Genomic DNA, 14,172 nt, shown 5'->3' on the forward strand with positions numbered 1-14,172 from the left:
TTCTAATTTTAGTTACATTGGTTTTGTTTGTACAAAAACTTTTAAATTTGATGTAGTCAAAATTATTTATTTTGCATTTTGTGACTCTTTCTAAGTCTTGCTTGGTTTTAAAATCTTTCCCTTCCCAAAGTTCTGACATGAATATTATTCTGTGTTCACCTAATTTACTTATAGTTTCCTTCTTTATATTCAAGTCATTTATCCATTCTGAGTTTATCTTGGTGTAGGGTGTGACGTGTTGATCCAAACCTAATCTCTCCCACACTGTCTTCCAATTTTCCCAGCAGTTTTTATCAAATACTGGATTTTTGCCCCCAAAGCTGGGGTCTTTGGGTTTGTCAAAGACTGTCTTACTGAGGTCATTTACCCCAAGTCTATTCCACTGATCCTCCTTTCTGTCTCTTAGCCAGTACCAAATTGTTTTGATGACCGCTGCTTTGTAATATAGTTTGAGATCTGGGACTGCAAGGCCACCTTCCTTTGTATTTTTTTTTTTCATTATTTCCCTAGATATCCTTGATCCTTTATTCTTCCAAATGAACTTTGTTATGGTTTTTTCTAATTCAGTAAAATATTTTTTTGGTAGTTCAATGGGTATGGCACTAAATAGATAGATAAGTTTGGGTAGGATGGTCATTTTTATTATGGTAGCTCATCCCTCCCATGAGCAATCAATGTTTTTCCAATTGTTTAGATCTAGTTTTAATTGTGTGGAGAGTGTTTTGTAGTTGTGTTCATATAGTTCTTGTGTTTGTCTCGGCAGATAGATTCCTAAGTATTTTATATTGTCTTGGGTGACTTTAAATGGAATTTCTCTTTCTAATTCTTGCTGCTGAACTGGGTTGGAGATATATAGAAATGCTGATGACTTATGTGGGTTTATTTTGTATCCTGCAACTTTGCTAAAGTTGTTGATTATTTCAATTAGCTTTTTGGTTGATTCCCTGGGATTCTTTAAGTAAATCATCATATCATCCGCAAAGAGTGACAGCTTGGTCTCCTCCTTGCCTATTTTGATGCCTTCAATTTCTTTTTCTTCTCTAATTGCTACTGCTAGTGTTTCTAGTACAATATTAAATAATAAAGGTGATAATGGGTATCCTTGTTTGACTCCTGATCTTATTGGGAAGGCTTTGAGTTTTTCCCCATTGCAGATGATGTTTGCTGATGGTTTTAGGTATATACTGTTTATTATTTTTAGGAAAGGCCCTTCTATTCCTATACTTTCTAGTGTTTTCAATAGGTATGGGTGATGTATTTTGTCAAAGGCTTTTTCTGCATCTATTGAAATAATCATGTGATTTTTGTCGGTTTGCTTGTTTATATGTTCAATTATGTGGATGGTTTTCCTAATATTGAACCATCCTTGCATTCCTGGAATGAATCCTACCTGATCGTAGTGGATAACCCTTGTGATGACTTGCTGGAGTCTTTTTGCTAGTATCCTATTTAAGATTTTTGCATCTATATTCATTAGGGAGATTGGCTTATAGTTTTCTTTCTCTGTTTTTAACCTGCCTGGCTTTGGGATCAGTACCATGTTTGTGTTTTAAAAAGAATTTGGTAGAACCCCTTCTTGGCTTATTCTGTCAAATAGTTTGTATAGTATTGGGGTTAGCTGTTCTTTGAATGTTTGATAGAATTCATTTGTGAATCTGTCTGGACCTGGGGATTTTTTCTTAGGGAGTTCTTTGATGACTTGTTCAATTTCTTTTTCTGATATGGGGTTGTTTAGGTAATTTATTTCTTCTTTTAGTCTAGGCAATTTATATTTTTGTAAGTATTCATCCATATCACTTAGATTGCCATATTTTTTTGCCATATAATTGGGCATAGTAGTTTTTAATGATTGCCTTGATTTCCTCTTCATTAGAGGTGAGGTCTCCCTTTTCATCTTGGATACTGTCAATTTGGTTTTTTTCTTTCCTTTTTTTAATTAGACTGACTAGTACTTTATCAATTTTATTTGTTTTTTTCAAAGTACCAGCTTCTAGTCTTATTTATTAAATCAATAGTTCTTTGACTTTCAATTTTATTAATTTCTCCTTTGATTTTTAGGATCTCTAATTTAGTCTTCATCTGAGGATTTTTAATTTGTTCACTTTCTAGTTTTTTAATTTGCATACCCAATTCATTGACCTCTGCCCTTCTTAATTTGTTTATATATGAACTCAAGGATATAAATTTCCCCCTGAGTACTGCTTTGGCTGCATCCCATAGGTTTTGAAAGGATGTCTCACCATTCTCATTTTCTCCAATGAAGTTATTAATTGTTTCTATGATTTGTTCTTTAACTAGCTGGTTTTGGAGAATCATATTGTTTAATTTCCAATTAATTTTTGATTTATCTATCCATGTACCCTTACTAATTATCATTTTTATTGCACTGTGGTCTGAGAAGGTTGCATTTATTATTTCTGCCCTTTTGCACTTGTTTGCAATGATTTTGTGCCCTAGTACATGGTCGATTTTTGTGAATGTACCATGTACTGCTGAAAAGAAGGTATATTCCTTTTTGTCCTTATTTATTTTTCTCCATATGTCTACTAACTCTAATTTTTCTAAGATTTCATTTGCTTCTCTCACCTCTTTCTTATTTATTTTTTTATTTGATTTATCTAGTTCGGATAGGGGAAGGTTCAGATCTCCCACTAGTGTAGTTTTTCTATCTATTTGATCCTTGAGCTCTTCTAGTTTCTCCTTTAAAAATTTGGATGCTCTGCCATTTGGTGCATACATATTGAGTACAGATATTTCCTCGTTGTCTATACTGCCTTTTATCAGGATGTAATTACCTTCCCTATCTCTTTTAACTAGATTTATTTTTACTTTGGCTTTGTCCGATATCATGATTGCTACTCCTGCCTTCTTTTTATCATTTGATGCCCAATAGGTTTGGCTCCATCCTCTTACTTTCACCCTATGCGTATCTACCTTCCTCATGTGTGTTTCTTGCAGACACCATATGGTAGGGTTTTGGATTCTAATCCACTCTGGTATTTGCTTGCGTTTTATGGGTTAGTTAATTCCATTCACATTCAGAGTTGTAATTACTAGCTGTGTATTTCCCGCATTTTGATTTCTACTCCTGGTCCTGCCTTTTCTTCTTTCACTATTTCCTTCTATACCAATGTTTGTTTATAGTCAGCCCCCACCCCCCCCTCCATTCCCTCCCTTATTTTACTTCCCTTTCTACCCCCCTCTCTTCTTATTCCCTCCCTTATTTTCCCCTCTAGTCTTTTTATAATCCCCCCACCCTCTCCCTCCCTTGTACTGCTTCCCTCCCCACCAGTCTGTTTTTTTTACCCTTCTACTCCCCTATAGGGTGCAAATCTATTCTCTTCCCCAATGGATTGGGTTGTTCTTCCCTCTTTGGGTCAGTTTCAAAGTATGTAGGAGTTGAGTATTTTCTGTCTCCAACCTCTTTACCCTTCTAGTGTATCGATGTTCTCCCCCCTCCCGCCGTGAGATTCTTTGTGACATATAAATTTACTCCCCTTGTTTCTTTTCCCATTTCTTTTAGTCATAACCTCTTTTCTTTTTTAGCTCTAGTCATGTATATAGATATATACATATATATATATAGACATACACATGTATATGTATTTATGAATGCATATATCTATATACCTATTTATGTCCTGTCCTTTCATCCTATACAGTTTGTCACTGTTCCCTCTGAGTGTAATTCTTCTAGCTGCTCAGGTGATAGCAACAGTTTTTAAGAGTTCCAATGACTTCTTTTCTTATAGGGATACATATCATTTTAACTTATTGAGTCTCTTATAAAATTTTTGTTGTTGTTTTGTTTGTTTTTTTCCCCTCTTTTTAAATTACCTTTTGATGATTCTCGAGTTCTGTGGTTGGACATCAAATTTTCTGTTCAGGTCTGGTATTTTATTTATGAATGCTTGGAACTCTTCTGTTGTGTTGAATGACCATACTTTCCCCTGTAAGAATATAGTCAGTTTTGATGGGTATTTTATTCTTGGTTGTAGACCTAGTTCCCTTGCTTCCCAGAATATCATATTCCATGCGTTTCGGTCCTTCAGTGTGGATGCAGCCAGATCCTGTGTTAACCTCACCGTGTTTCCATGGTATCTGAATGGCTTCTTCTTGGCAGCTTGTAATATCTTTTCTTTCATCTGATTGTTTTTGAATTTGGCTATAACATTTCTTGGTGTTGTCAGTTGGGGATTAAATACAGGGGGTGATCTGTGGATTCTTTCAATCTCCACTTTCCCCTCTTGTTCTAGGATCTCGGGACAATTTTCCTGGATAATTTCCTCTAGTATTATGTCCAGGGCTTTTCTTTTGTCGTGGTCTTCTGGTAGTCCAATTATTCTTAAATTGTCTCTTCTTGAACGATTTTCTAAATCGTCTGTTTTGTGAATGAGATGCTTCACATTTTCCTCAATTTTTTCATTCTTTTTGTTTTGTTTTATAGTGTCCTGCTGCCTTGTGAGGTCACTTGATTCTAGTTGTTGTATTCTGGTTCTTAAAGATTGGATTTCATCTCTGGTTTTTTGGTCGTCTTTTTCCTTCTGGACTGATTTTCTTTGAAGATCGTCTTTCATCCTCTTTACCTCATCTTTCATCTCCTTTGCCTCATATTTCATCTCCTTTGCCTTATTTTCCAGCCGGTTGATTTTGGCTTTCAAGACACTATTTTCTTGTTTTAGTTCAAGTGCCTCTGTTTCCAGATGACTTATCTTAATTTTTAAGTTCTTTTCCCAATTGTCTTCAGCCTCTCTTAGTTGTGTTTTGAGTTCTTCCACAGCCTGTATCCAATTCGCTGGGATTTCTGGTTTATAGTTTGCTGATCTCTCCCCCTCTGTTCCATTTGCTGAGTAGTAGCTGTCTATTGTAATTTCTTTCTTCTTTTTCTGTTGTTTGCTCAAATTCACCCCTTCTTTACTCCCCGTATTTGTCTGTGCTCTTGTTCCTCTCATTTTCTTTGTTTTTGGGGGACTTCTATCAGTCTTCCCTCTTGGAGCTTTAACAGAAGATCTCTTGGTGTAGTCTTTGGGGGAGGGTTGTTGGGGGTTTGAGCTTCCCTGTCCTCTAGAGGCTTTTGATTGGCTTAAAGTCCAGCAGTCAATGAGGATGGGTGGGGAGCCTGGGCTTCCCTGTGTTCTGGAGACTTTTGATGGGATTAGATTCAACTGGTTCTTTCAGAAGACTCTGCTCTCTAAGGGGGAAGGGGTCGTGGCCTCCCTGGGCTCTGAGGGCCTCTGATGGGATTAGGTTCAGCTTGTTTGTACTGAATGAACCCTAAAGCAAAAAACCTCCTCCTCCACAATCTGTGTTGAATGCCTGGAGATTGGCCCAGATTACTTTCAAGGTAAGCTCTTCAGAGCAACCCCTTTGCGGGCCCTAAGATTTCTCTCCTTTCAGTAGCTCTGAGGGCTCCTGATGGGATTGGGTTCAGCTGGTGCCCTAAAGCTGGGACCTCCCTTGAGACTCAGTTGGAAGGACCCAGCCAGGGGTCTACAGGCTTCCCCCTTCTCTCTATGTTTCCCTGCTGTCTGTGTTGGGCGTCCCGGAGACTGGCTCAGGTTGCTTACAAGGTGAGTCCTTCAAAATAGCCAGCCCTGGGTCCCTTTTGCCGACCCAGAAGTTCCCACTGCTGCTGTGGGCTCAGCACTCTGGGTTGGGGGGGATGGGTCCTGGGACCTTCATTTTGCCTGCCCTTTAGATCTGAGTGATCTAGGGTTTTGGCTTTTGGGGGGCCGTACCTTTTGATCCAGGTCCGGGAGAAGGGTTCCTGGGTCTGTCCTGTTGTTCAGCTTGAATTTCGGTGTCCTGGGAGCTCTCAGTTTGGGATCGGTAAGGAAGGGTTTCTGAGGTCTGAACTTTTCTAAGCTGCCATCTTGACCGGAAGCAAAGTCGTTCCTTTCCCAAAGATCTGACATGTATATTATTCTGGGTTCACTTAATTTCCTTATATTTTCCTTCTTTGTATTCAAGTCATTCACCCATTCTGAGTTTATCTTGGTATAGGGTGTGGGATGTTGATCCAAACCTAATCTCTCTCATACTGTCTTCCAATTTTCCCAGCAGTTTTTATCAAATAGTGGGTTTTGGTCCCAAAAGTTGGGATCTTTGGGCTTATCATAGACTGTCTTACTGAGGTCATTTACCCCAAGTCTATTCCACTGATCCTCCTTTCTGTCTCTTAACCAGTTCCAAATTGTTTTGATGATCACTGCTTTATAGTATTGTTTGAGATTTTGGACTGCAAGGCTTCCTTCACATTTTTTTTTATTATTTCCCTGGATATTCTTGATCTTTTGTTCTTCCAAATGAACTTTGTTATGGTGTTTTACTAATTCAGTAAAAAAGTTTTTTGGTAGTTTAATGGGTATGACACTAAATAAGTAAATTAATTTGGGTAGGATTGACTCTTAACCTTCTTGACTTCCTTTAAGTCCCTTCTAAAATTCTACATCCTTCAGGAAACCTTTCCCAACCCTCCTTAATTCCAGCACCATCCATCTTTTATTTCCCATTTATTCTGTATATAGCTTGCTTTGTATATATTTGTTTACATGTTGTTTTCCCTATTATATTATATGTTTTTTGAGGGCAATGACTTTTTTTTACCTCTTTCTGTAACCCCAGTGCTTAGCAAAGTACCTGGCACATATTAGGCACATAATCAGTCTTGATTAATTGCATTTGTGTGGCCATTGAATCTTTTTGTAGCTAGCAATTTAATTTGTGTCTGCCATTCCTGTCAGTCAGCCAGTTCCAGTCACTAACCAATGGCCTCAATATAATATCATATTTAGAATATCCTTGCAGTGAATGATATCTGCCAATGTCCCTGTCTAGCCCCATCGAGGGATGTTTAGGAAACTCTGGAGGCAAGTGCTGTTCTCTAGATAGAACCAACAAATCTGCTTAAGGTGTCAATTTCCTTTGTTGGCTCTGGACTATTTACTGAGAACATTGCTGCCAAGGAGGTGGTCACCTGCACATTACTCTGCAGATTAATCAGAGTATCTTGACTCACTGAGAGTTAAGTCATGGATCATAGAATCAGAGATGAAGGACTGAAAGAGGTCTCACAGGCCATTTAGTCCAGCCCCCTCATTGTATAGTTGGGAAACTGAGGTCTAGAAAGTTCAAGGGAATACCCAGGTCACTCAGGTAGAAAGAATCAGTAGTAGAATCTGAATCTAGGTTTTCCAACTCTAGAGACTCTTTCCACTGGACCATGTGAATTCTTTTTAGGGGGATGCTGTGCTCCTTTGTTTCTGTTAACACTGGTCTTTTAATGGTTAAAATCAGAGGAGTTAAGAATGTGCTTCTTTTCTATTCTTTTATAAGAGTTACCATTTATGGTAGTTCTTCAAGGTTTGCAGAATTCTATACATACATTCTCGTTTGATCCTTGCAAAAACTGCTATTACTATCTGCATTTTACAGATGAGGAAACAGAAGCTGACAGAATTTAAGTGACTTACCTAGGGTCATACTGCCAATAAGTGACTGAGGCTGCATTTGACCTTTCTTCCTGACTCTAGATTCAGCCTTCTATCCATTATAACTAGCTGACACCAATTAGTGTATTTCTGTTGGTAAAGGGGGTTACACTTTATTTGTGTCCTTAAGTTTGGCAGTGTCTTCCTGTTAAGCAGAATTCATGTTCTGGTTCAGCTAGATGATCACAGAACCCCTTTAAGCATCTGAAGTAGTCTTGTTTATTTATCTTTGAAGGAACTGGCAACTCTTTAATGCAGGTTAAGTCTCTTTAATGTTCCCCTTATGTTTGAATGCCTATCTGCCCAAGAATCTGGGTCTTAGAAAGGTGTTCTGCTTGCCTTTGAATTGATTCCATCCCTTCCACCCCATTCTATTGAGCTGCACACATTGGAAAGCTTCTTTTCAGAAACCAAAGGCAACCATTGCCCTGTCTTGGATTTCAGCAGGTAAAAACTGCAATTCATCCAGAGAATGGCCCCTTCTGAGGTGTACATTATAGGCAGTAACGCTCTTTCTCAGGGCTGCCTTTTCTACGTGGTGAGGCGAAGCCTCATAACAACAGCACGAGTGACTTCTGCTTAGTGGCCATTATCTGCTGGGGGCCAGTTTCCAGTGCACATCAGCCAAATTAAGCATCCAGAGTGCATTGGACTGAACTCATTACATAGAGTTAATGATTATTGACTCATCTTCTAAACAGTTGCTTTTCTTTCTCAGCGTTTTACAGGAAACCAGATAGCAAAGATTTTCAAGGAGAACACTGATGCCTACTCACAAACAGAGGTTGGTTCAACATCATTGTCTTTTATTGAAAGGTCCTAATGAAAACCCTTCTGTCATGTTTATCTTTAAGAAAAAAATGTGTATCACACATACTTGCTAAAAATAGTTGCAGAAATGAAAATGCTATTTAATGACTAATAGCACATCCTCTGTATTACATGTCTTTATCTGCAAGCATTGGTAAAGCAGTTACTATTTAGCACTGAGCTGGAATATGGGGATACACAGAAAAGGAGACAGTCCCTGTCCTCAGGGAATTAATTGACTTTCTATGTGGTGTGGCAGATGTAAAAGAGAACAATAATATTCTGATTCATGTCTCACTTTATTTTTACAAAGTAGTTTCATAGACGTGATGTTATTTGATCCTAACAATCCTGTGACACAGGTAGGGATGTCATTATCAAGGCCACATAAGGAGTGGGATCAACACTTGAAATCTTCAAAATCCAGCATGCTTTCCATTGCATCTTTCCTCCCTCCCTCCCTCTCCTTCCTTCCTTGCTTCCTTCTTTCTTTCTTTCTTTCTTTCTTTCTTTCTTTCTTTCTTTCTTTCTTTCTTTCTTTCTTTCTTTCTTTCTTTCTTTCTTTCTTTCTTTCTTTCTTTCTTTCTTTCTTTCTTTCTTTCTTTCTTTCTTTCTTTCTTTCTTTCTTTCTTTCTTTCTTTCTTTCTTTCTTTCTTTCTTTCTTTCTTTCTTTCTTTCTTTCTTTCTTTCTTCTTTCTTTCTTTCTTTCTTTCTTTCTCTTCCTTCCTTCCTTCCTTCCTTCCTTCCTTCCTTCCTTCCTTCCTTCCTTCCTTCCTTCCTTCCTTCCTTCCTTCCTTCCTTCCTTCCTTCCTTCCTTCCTTCCTTCCTTCCTTCCTTCCTTCCTTCCTTCTTTCCTTCCTTCCTTTCTTTCTTTCTTTCTTTCTTTCTTTCTTTCTTTCTTTCTTTTCTTTCTTTCTTTCTTTCTTTCTTTCTTTCTTTCTTTCTTTCTTTCTTTCTTTCTTTCTTTCTTTCTTTCTTTCTTTCCTTTTCTTTCTTTCTTTCTTTCTTTCTTTCTTTCTTTCTTTCTTTCTTTCTTTCTTTCTTCCTTCCTTCCTTCCTTCCTTCCTTCCTTCCTTCCTTCCTTCCTTCCTTCCTTTCTCACCTTCCTTCCTTCCTTTCTTTCTCACCTTCCTTCCTTCATTTTCTTCAATTACATATAGAAACAATTTTTAACAATTGTTATCTGACATTTTGCAATTCAGATTCACTCCCTCCCTCCTCTCTACCCTCCCTGAGGCAGTAAATAATCTGATCTAGGTTATACCAGTGCTGTCATGGAATACATATTTCCATAGTCCCCTTGCTGTGAAAGAAGACACATATTACACATACAAGAAAAAACTCTTGAAGGAAGTGAACAATGACATGTTTTGATCTGCAATCGGAATCAACAGTTCCTTCTTTGGCTGTGGATAGCATTTTTCATCATGAATACTTTGGGGTTATCTTGGCACCTTGCTTTACTGATAATAGTTTAGTCCTTCATAGTCACTGTATAATCTTTCAGTTACTTCATTTTGTATCACTTTATATAAGCCTTTTCAGGTTTTTCTGAATTCAACCTGTTCATCATTTCTTAGAGCACAATTGTATTTTATTAAAACCATAAACTTCAGCGCGTTCAGGTGTTCCCCAATTGATGGACATCCCCTCAGTTTTCAGCTCTTTGTCATTACAAAAAGAGCTGTTATAAATATTTTTGTATAAGTGATCCTTTTCCCCTATCTTTGATTTGGGGGGGGTTGGGAAATACAGATCCAGGAATGATATGCTAGATCAAAGTAATTCATTTTATCTTAAAAAAGAAAGAAAGAAAAACCCTTACCTTCCATCTCAGAATCAGTACTCAGTATTGGTTCTAAGACCGAAGCACAGTAAAGGCTAGTGAATTGCCCAGGCCACATAGCTGAGAAATGTCTGAGGCCAGATTTGGACCTAGGACCTCCCACCCCTAAGCCTGGCTTTTAATCCACTGAACCACTAACTTGCCCCCTAACCCTTTCATTTTGAAGGTGAAGAAACTGGGGTTCAGAGAGCCCTTTAAGTTACAGAGTTAAAGTTACAAAACTTTAATAAGTGTCAGAAATCAGAAATCCAGGACATTAGACTTCAAATCCAGCTGTCTTTCTAATGTGCCATTGGTCCTCATTCACTTTATTTTTTCTCATAAATGGCCATCAATGCTGATCATGGGACAGTTAGGTGGCCTTGTAAATATAGTGCTGGGCCTGGAGTCAGGAAGGCCTTGAGTTCAAATCTGTCCTCAGACACTCACTAGCTGTGTCTTCCTGAATAAGCCAATTAGCCTCAGTTTGCCTTGATTTCCTCAACTATAAAATTGGGATGATTTCAACAACTACTTCCCAGAATTGTTGAGAGGACCAAATGAGATAATATTTATAGAACTCAGTATATTGCCTAGCACATAGCAAACACTTAAATTTTTATTTCTTTCCTTTCCTTCTTTCCTTTCACCATGGGTAGGGTGATTCCAGTTAATTGTTAATTAGAAATCTATAAAGAAAAAGCCCTTGTTCAGACCTTTGTTCTCTCTGGGTAGACAAAGCCAGAAGCCCAACTAAACTGCTAGACCTGCAGTAGCTAAAATCAGGCACTTAAAAGTTGCATATGAATCAGCTCAACACATTTCCTAGTTATTTTGATCTCTAAGTCATAATTATAAAATGATTAGCTCATTTCAAACCAAAGTGCCTTTTTAATCTTCAAAATTAACATAGAGTTTATTATTTAACTATTCAGGATGACAGATTGCTCTTCTGAATTAGCTGGTAACTTATGCTTTGGGAAAAGGTGCCAAACCTTCTAAATTCTGTCTAGAGACGAAGTGGACTTTGTAGGGAGTAATGGGATAAGGTACTACTGTCTATCTCAAATCTAGTGTCCATATAGGACCATATAGCAGAGAAAGTGATTACACTAGCATTTGAAATAAAGAAAGGAGTGTGAATGTGAGCTTGTTATTTCTTTAGAAATTCCACAGGACCGATATTTAGGTTTTTTGTCTATCAAACAATCAACATTTCTAAGTAGTTTGTTCTAGTCTTTGCCCTAATCCCTGGAGTCATAAGGGGGGGAAAATCTATACTTGTCCTCAAGAAGCTTACATTCCAATGGAGGCAACAACATGCAAATTAATAGATATTGCAGGATACATCTAGAAGAAATGGAAAGTCATCTCAGTGGGAAGGTGCTAGCATCTGGGGAGCATGGGAAAAGCTTTCCATAAGAAGGTGGCTTCTGAGATGAGTCTTGAAGGAAGCCAGGGATTTGAAGAGGGTAAGGCAAAGAGAGAATGCCTTCCAGGCAAGGGTGAAGTCTGTGCAAAGTATTTGTTCTTAATTTAGTGGGTATTCATCCTGTGTCCCAAGAAGTCTTTTGTTACCTGATTTAAAGGGAGTTGCACAGAGGAAAGATCTTGTAAAACAGGAAAGCGAACACAGTCACTAATAGATAGGAACATTCCCTTATTTTCCTCAATAATTTGTTTCAATTGAATTTGGCAGCCTTATAAAAAGTCAGGAAACTGAAGAGAATAGGGTCCCTTCAAAGACATTAGCAGTTTTCCCCCTAGGATTCCCTTGTCTGATGTTTGATATACTACAAAGTGTTCTCATCCACATGTGTAAAAGCAGGCAGGCATCACTTGTCCTTCTTTCTAAGGAGCCAAAGGTGGCAGTCCTTCACATTTGAATGGTGTTTGTTAAAATGGTCCCTTACTCAAGGTGAGCGTGGCAATGAATCACCCTGGGTTGTGATGTTTCTCTTACAGAGAATCGCTTTGGTTAGTAATTTTGCGGCTTCCCTCTTCCTTGGATCCTATACACCCATTGATTACGGTGATGGTAAGTGAGTGTATTGCCTGGGGAAATGTATGTTGTGTGTTATATTGTATGCATTAGGCATGTTCTCTGCTTTGCATGCCTACTGTATGTGTTGCACATTATGGGTATGTGTACCATCTGTCTTTATGGGTACAGGGATATTCATGTAGCAAATAGCATGCTGGGGGCTTGGTAGATTAGGGTGGGCATCACTAATGTGGGGACTTCCCATAGTTCTTTGTTGTAGTGTATATCTGGTTAATTTGAAAGGAAGGGAGTATTTAAATTCATAATCTTCTTGTATTTTCAACACACAAGTTAGAGGTTTTTTCAGATGCTAATTTTATGTGGGTGGTTCAGAATCTCACACTATATTCATTGCTACCCTACACTCACTACATTCTGATCACATCCCACTTGGAAAAAATCTTGCATTCAGTTCTGTTGCTGCATTTTAGGAAGGACATTGAAAAGATGGCCAGTGGACAGAGGAGGAAAAGCAGGAGAGTGAAAGCCACCAGGTCATGCTATAGGTATTAGTAGAAGGAACTAGAGATGTTTAGCCTACAGATGAGAGGAGTCCGACTGACTATGATGACTGTCTTCAAGTATTTAAAGGCTTGCTATGTAGAAAAGGCTTGCTATATAGAAGAGGAAGTTGACTTGGTTAGAGATGTCTCCAGTGGAATAGGCTGCTTCAGGAGGTAGTATTTTGTTCATTTGTTTCAGTCACGTCTGATTCTCTGTGATCCTAAAGGGATTTTATTGGCAAAGATACTAGGGTGGTTTGCCATTTACTTCTCTAATTCATTTTACAAAGGAGGAAAATGAGGCAAAAGAGGTTAAGTGACTTGCCTGAGAACACAAGGTTAGTAAGTATCTGAGCCTACACTTGAACTCAGAAAGATGAATGTTCCTGAATCCAGGTTTAGGGTCACTGTACCACCTAGCTGCCCTAGGAAGGTAGTAAGTACCTCAGAAGGTAGTTTCCCTTTACTTCGGGTCTTTAAGTCTAAGTGGGGAATACCCTTGTCTGGGAGGATGTGAAGCAAATTCTTGTGTGAATGTATCTTGGGCTGTATGAACTCTGATTTCTCTTCTAATTCTGACATTCTCAGCTTCTGTGTTACACTGGAGACCAAGGAGTTGTCCATCTCTTGAGTTGGACTGTGTTTTTATTTCATGCTAGAATCAGGAGGAACAGATCAAACATGAGATGCTCCTAAATCATTTTACTGTAGTGGCTCACCTGAGTAGTAACTTTTTAAAAATTAGTCAGAGGGAAGGGGCAAGAGAAGGCAAGAAAGAAGCCACAAAGAAATGTATATCTTATACAGTTGTATTATTACCATTGATGAGCAAGGTGACCCAGAGTATGGAAGAACTACTACATATATATTCCTAGAAGTTATGACTCAATTAATTTAGCCCAAGATTATGTTCCTTTTTTAAGCTGCCATACCACATTATTAACTCAAATTGAGCTTGCATTCCACTAAAACCCCAGATCTTTTTCTTCAGAAAACCATCTATCAAACCACAACTGTCCTATCTTATATTTGTGAAATTGATTGTTTTGACACTTATTCCTATTACATTTCATCTTTTTAGATTCAACCTATTGTTCTAGGTTGTCAAAATCTTTTTGGATCCTCATTCTGCCATCTAATGTGTTAGCTATCCTTGCCTGCTTTGTGCCATCTATAAATCTGTTAAGTTTGCCTTCTATCCCTTTAGCTAAATGCTAAATTAAAATGCTAAACAGCACAGGGCCAATCATGGATCTCGGGGACACTGTGCAGGAGACCTCCTTCCAGGCTGATTGATGTTCAAACATTAATGACTCTTTCTTAAATCTGAACAGTCAGCCAGTTCTGCACCCTTCTAACTATCCTATTCATCTAGCCTACATTGCTCCATCTTATCCATAAGAATAGCATGAGATGTTTTATCCAAAGCTTTGCCAAAATCTAGGGAGTCTTAACAGTGTTTCTCTGACAGACCAGTTTATTAACCTTGTCAAAAAATGA

At 38.2% G+C, this 14,172-nt stretch overlaps 1 protein-coding gene across 1 annotated transcript in view; it reads left to right on the forward strand.

Annotated features, from left to right (window-relative positions):
- The window catches only part of XYLB (xylulokinase), a 287,508-nt gene that overhangs the window by 52,441 nt on the left and 220,895 nt on the right, over positions 1 to 14,172 (forward strand). Inside the window, exons 7-8 of the mRNA XM_056804817.1 lie at positions 8,209 to 8,274; positions 12,091 to 12,163. Coding sequence (XP_056660795.1) covers positions 8,209 to 8,274; positions 12,091 to 12,163 — 139 coding nt within the window. The remainder of the gene's footprint in view (positions 1 to 8,208; positions 8,275 to 12,090; positions 12,164 to 14,172) is intronic.

The sequence above is a fragment of the Monodelphis domestica genome, chromosome 7 (genome assembly GCF_027887165.1).
Source record: "Monodelphis domestica isolate mMonDom1 chromosome 7, mMonDom1.pri, whole genome shotgun sequence".
NCBI classification, from domain to species: Eukaryota; Metazoa; Chordata; class Mammalia; order Didelphimorphia; family Didelphidae; genus Monodelphis; species Monodelphis domestica.